The sequence below is a fragment of the Agelaius tricolor genome, unplaced genomic scaffold (assembly GCF_023055355.1).
Source record: "Agelaius tricolor isolate 1412-34295 unplaced genomic scaffold, bAgeTri1.0.p SCAF_1, whole genome shotgun sequence".
Lineage (NCBI taxonomy): Eukaryota > Metazoa > Chordata > Aves > Passeriformes > Icteridae > Agelaius > Agelaius tricolor.
Genome location: NW_027269261.1, coordinates 6,612,961 through 6,618,960, shown reverse-complemented (window position 1 = coordinate 6,618,960; position 6,000 = coordinate 6,612,961). Strand labels below are relative to the sequence as shown.

Below are 6,000 nucleotides of genomic sequence, written 5' to 3'. Positions count from 1 at the left end.
AAGAATCAGAATGGAGCAGGCAGGATAAGGTACAGTGCTAGGAAACTTGCATGAGACTTTGGAACTGTGCTGCTTTGTGGTGGAATTTTAAACTGGAAGAAATTGTTTAGATATCTTGTTCATTGAACCAATGCCTGTCACATGGATTCTGCCATCACGTGCATGATTCTGCCAACAGCTTTGGAAGAAATAAACAGGAAGGCTTCATGAAAAATATGTGGTTGTGTAATGGAGAAACCAGAAGAAACCACCACCAGGGAAATGGAAGACAAAAAATCCTTGGTTTTCCACTGTATTTCACTGGCAACATGCACCTAGGAGCCAGGATGTAAGGATTAAGCCAAAACGGGTAAGACTAAAATGCTTTAAGGGCCCAGTGTAAACATTATGGTTTTAGCCCAGCACCTTGAAAGAGGTACTGGATCAGAGTGCCAGCTCTCTAGAACTGCTTTTATGTGGACAAACACATACCTGTTTAAATTATGTCCTCCCAGGCAGAGGGTACTGCAGCTTTAAAACTGCGAGGAAAAGTAGTGAAAGCCTAGCAGCGGATGTGCACATATCAAGGAGTTTTTTAAATAAGCAGGTGCTGTCATTGGGGACCTCTGAGTGGTGAATGCCAGGTGGATGGCTGTGCACAGAACAAGGGAAACAGCTTTTTCTTGTCAATATTTGGTGAGGGATAGCTGGGAGAACGCCCCCTCCCTCCCCTGAAGTTTGCATTGCATTGCAAAACCCGGTGAATTCCCTGCTAGTGGCACCAGCAGTGCCCCAAGCCTGGCAGGATCATCTGAAGGGAATGCAGCTGAATTGTGATCCTCTGCTATATAAAAGGGGGCGGGTCACTCTGCTGCTTCCAGCTCCTCTGCTGTCATCAGGGCTGCAGGAGCACCAACCACAGGCAGCTGGCACGCCTCTCCATTGCCTCTTATATAATATGGGCTCTCACAGGGCACCGGTGTAAAAATCAAGTCAAACATTGTGGAGGCACACTCGGGTCACCTGTGTGTGGTGTGGCTGGTGCTCACTCTGCTCTGGGGAGTAGGGCTGCTCTCACAAGGCTGGTCTGTGGCCCTGTCAGAGTGAAGCTGGGAAGGTGTGCAGGATGGCTCCCAACCAGGCAGGGGATGAACTTGTTTTCTTTGTGAATGGTAAAAAGGTAAGGGAGATTCCAGCTTCCTGTTCAGCTTGCTCCTGGATTGTGGCTTGATCACTTACTTTTCTAGCCATCTTTTTCCTCCTCTTAAGTTTTCTGATGAGAATACATGACTTTTAAGTCATGTATTAAAAGTCATTCCATGACTTTTAAGTATTAAATGGTGACGATTACATGTTGCTTTGCTAAATGACTTTTTCTCTTCTTTGAGTTTACCTTGTGACTTATTCAAAGGGTAACACGATTACATAATATTCCTTTTACATTTTTGATTTGCTGGCAATAATTTATTACAATTGTGATGTAACTACTTTTAAATAAGTGTGCACTGCTGAATACAGGCATTTCTACTAGAAATAATTTCAGTATTTAAAACAGATCTGGAAAATTCAACTCAAATGGAAGCATCCATATATAATTCATCAGTAAGTAATTCTAACATCTGGTTTTTGAAAGGGATTTAGAAAAATGTTTATTCCATTTCCATTTAAGAAGCTAGAAAACTCTTCAGAATGAAAGCCCATTAACTGATACTGATTCCTGGCAATAACCTGAGAAGTGACTGTGTCTCACAGGAGGCTGGGCTGCTCATTGCACGTGATGGACACATTTGAACAGCTTGTCCTAGATCTCCCTTTCCTCAGTTTGGGCTTTGCCTGGCTAGCAATGCCTCTTCAAAGGCTTGTTACAAAAGTCAAAGCTGACTCTTGGACCAACTACCAAGTTAATTCTGTTTCTGAGCTCAGCTCAGTGCTGCCTTCCCCACCTTCCCCTTGCCCTGACACTTGGGCAAGGGAGCTTGTGCCAAAGCACCTTCCTGGGAAGGGAAGGGGCCAGGGTTGCTTATCCATTGGTGTGGAGCCAAGAGTTTGCAAACCTTCCCTGAGCACTGCTTATGGGTGTAAATCAGGTGTTACATTGGGTTTGGGCTGGACAATTAATTTTTAATCCCTTAAGGGGTCACACAATACTCTCAGTTGGTTAAAAAGCTCTGTGCCCTGCCTTACAGACTAGCACAGGATTACTATCCATTTTGCTTTTTTTCCTTTTTCATGGTTGTTTAATGTGGATGACAGTGTAGCTACAATTAGGGGTTTTAGTTATGACTTTGTACCCCAAACTGGATTGGAATTAGAACCTTCTGAGGTACTAGTGGATTTGATGTGGATGCTTTGTTTTATTGATATATTAACAGTTCACTGAAGAACAAATTTTATCTAGTGTGCAGTAAAAGTTAGTCATAGAGTTGTTAAATATAATGCTGATGTAGAGCCCAGGCTTGGTTCTGAGGTTTTATAGAGAAGGATGACAACTAAAGCTTTGCTCACACAGATTAGTAGTGGTTCATATGTGTTAATTGACATATCCGCCATTCATTGTTTCTAGAAAGAGATGAAAACTTGAAGCTCCAAGTTAATTGTAACTAGCTAATTGAGGCTGGTAATTGAAATTGTGGCATAGGATGGTCTGTGAATTTTATCTGAAATTCTGCTATGGTGGGAACAGGTGGCACACCATTAACTTGTTGTCTTCTTGCTCTGTGAGGTTTTTGTAAGATGCTTCCTTCGTGAACCTCAGTTTGTAGAGGGTGAACTTGGAGCTCTCTAGTTCTTGCATTAGGAGGTTGCCACAAATGTGTTGGGCAATCCAGACCCTGATACAAGCCAAGTGCCCTGTCTTATTTGATTTTTTTTTATTTTTTTTTTTCTGTTATACCCTAATCAGAGAGAATTGTAATTCTGTGCCAGATCAGCTGAGGTTCAAAACCAATAGGCCTCTCATGGTAGGTATGAAGAGTTTGTAAACAAATTCCTGCATGCAGTTAACAAGTGGTGTTTCAGCACTGGCTGGTGCTCAGTTATTACAAGAGCACTGCTCAGTGTAAATTGTTAGAAAAGTTCTTCTTCCTGGAGAAAAGTTTTTGCTAACACATGAAAATGTCTATTAGTCAAAGTCCAGAGCTGGCCTTGTGGGACTTTCTTTTATGCACATGGGGTGAGGCAGAGAAGGGGAGAAATGGCAGTCTAGGCCCTGAAGGCCATCAGCAGAAACAACCTGTTTATTTTGGATCTTCTGCTTGTCCTTGCTGTGTCCTGCAGGTAATAAACCTCCTGTGAGTGTGACACTGGCCTTGTTGCATTTCAGCAATTTTTATGGAACTGCTGTTCTTGTTTGCAAAAGCCTGACTGCGTGCATGTGTAAAGGGGTTTATCACAGTGTGATCTTGGCAGCTTGGCTGAAAAAAAAAAAACCACAAAAAAAAAAAACAAACACCAAGGGATGATTAATATTACCAATGGTACCAACTTCTTTGAATGTCAAAGCTCTCTTAGCATCCTTTCCCACTGCCCCATGGAGCAGACAGTTCTAGTAAAGGAACAGGTTTCACTTGCTATGCCCAGAGCCTCCAGTGGCTTTTTCTTTTTTTTTTCTATTCCTTTCTTTGTGTGTCTTGCTAAAGTGGCTCAAGTTACAGCCCTACCAAATGCACATTTAAGAGAGAGAATTGGACTCATGGGGCACTCTGATCTGTGGCAGTGTAGGTGGAGTTTGTTGGGACATTGCTGCACATGAAAGGTGATGTGATGGAAGGAGTGCCAAGGAAGTGCCTGGAAGTGCAATTCTGCTGGAACAGCAGCTAGCAAGAGGGCAAGTGGAAAGGCAGGCATTAATATCTTCTCAATGGTGACCAGTGGCAGGACCTGAGGAAACATCATCCATCAGGGGAGGTTATGGAAAGGTTTTTCACCCAGAGGGTGGTTGGGCACTGGAACAGGCTCCCCAAGGCAGTGGCCACAGCACCAAGTCTGACAGACTTCAGGAAATATTTGGACAATGCTCTCAGGCACTTGTTGGGATTCTTGGAGTGTCCTGTGCAGGCCCAGGAGTTGAGCTTTGATGGTTTTAGTGTGTCTCTTCCAAGTCAGTATATTCTGTGATTCCAAGTTAGAATATGGCTCTATCCATCTGTGATCTTGATTAAATATTCCAGCTGATTCACTGCCAAGAGTGTGGTAACATGGCCAGTGGGAAAGGTTCCTGTTGTGTGAATTCATGACAGCTTGACACTGCAAATGGGCTGCTGACATTCTGTCACTGTACAAAACCACAATGCCAAGAGGTGGTTTGTGAGACAGGGACATGGATTGCAGCAATTTCTCTCTCACCTTAGCCCAGCCTTCACTGGTGTCAAGGAAAAGTCTCCTTGGAGCAGCTGAGCACACTTTCCATTCAGGAGTGTTTATTTCACTGGGCATATAGCTTGGCACACTACTAACTCAAAGTTCTCTTAATAGTCTGCCTAGACTAGAATGCAAATCAGCCTGTTCAATTTAAAGCTAATAGGGGCAATTTTTTTCTCTTGGCTGACAAGTCTGTCTCATGCATATGTAGCATGTAATTTTAGTTTAAACACGTGGAGTCAATATTTCTATTTCTCTTCTGAATGCTAAGGGAGGATCTACGCTGGAAGTGGAAGCCACATTAGACCTCTTACCACTTCCAAAGTCTGTATTTGATTGCTGATGGGACCAGCTAAAATACAGGATTTTTCTGAGCTTTGTGAACCTCTGGGTTCTACATAAACGGAGACTTAGGAGCTTTCAGTTTGCTGGTTTAAAGCAGAACAAAGTGTTTTCATGACCAGTAGCAAATTTATGTTATGTGGTTATATTCAGTTTGTTCGTCTGTGGTCTAATCCTTTTTGCTAATAAATGAATTTGAAATTTATCATTGTCTTCAGGAATAACACATTCCCAAATTTCAAGGTCCTAGGGGACCTTTGCATGTGACTGGTCTGACTTGCTGTGTGGCAATCTGGTTAAAACCTTTCACTTTCTCTTCTTGCAACTTAATCAGTGACCAGGGATTAGTGATTGAATGGGATCTTGTCCTTCAGGAAAGCACCTGCTTCTCATTTATAGACCCCAACTGATGGAAATTTTAGCACATTGTTTGGTAAAATGGGAAAGTTTTTCACTTCCTCTGTCTACCTTGTTCGACTACAGTTCCCTTAAACTGAAAAACCTCTAACTTTCTGGGAATAATGATTTAAATATGATGCTTTGTGTTGTAAAGGCAAAGTTATCTGAATGAGTGAGAGGCAGGTAGGGAATTTGAAAAACAAAATATTTATTGAGATTGAAGCTTTGTACATAAAATTCTGGGGAAGTGACCTCAACATTTTTCTGGACTAGTCCATGCACTCTAAAGGTGTGAAGAACTGCTTCAGAACCTGCTCTGGTGTGGTACTTAAAAGCACAAAGAACTTCAGGGCCAGGCTAGGCTCCCTGCTGAGGTGGATCTGAGTATTTAAAATTCCCAGAATCAGTAGGCAAACAGACGTGTAGTACAAACACAGCAGTACAGAGTAAATTTGTTGAGAGTCATTTGACTGTCTGTGCCATCCTAACATTTTCAACAATGTTTCTTTCTGCATTTGATTAATAATTAAGCTGCCAAATGCAGTAAATCCAGTTCAAAATTTTCAAAATATGGCTGTCAATCTGATACACCTGCCATATGACATTTGATTTAAAAAACCAAAATAAAACAAATTGCCAAACACTAAAAACTTACCAAAAGGGAACTATTTCTTTAACTGCAGTATCTAAGTTGTCTGATCCTACCACCACAGAAGGCAATGGATGGAATTCAGTTTCTTTCTGTACAAGGACACTGGGGGAGGTGAGCAGGAGCTGTGGTACTGAGCTGTGAATTATATTGTACTGGGCATCAGACAAGATGTGTTATCCCCACCCACAGGGCTTTAAAGTATTTTAAGAACAAATCACTGCAGGAGATTGCAACAAACCACTGGAGGAATGATAGGCTGGAGGACAGGC

The 6,000-nt window shown here is 42.2% G+C and overlaps 1 protein-coding gene across 1 annotated transcript in view; it reads left to right on the top strand.

Moving 5' to 3' along the window:
* The first annotated feature begins 998 nt into the window (after nt 1–998).
* XDH (xanthine dehydrogenase) overlaps nt 999–6,000 on the top strand; it is a 51,792-nt gene continuing 46,790 nt past the window's right edge. The window contains exon 1 of the mRNA XM_071421527.1: nt 999–1,159. Coding sequence (XP_071277628.1) covers nt 1,106–1,159 — 54 coding nt within the window. The 5' untranslated portion in view covers nt 999–1,105. The remainder of the gene's footprint in view (nt 1,160–6,000) is intronic.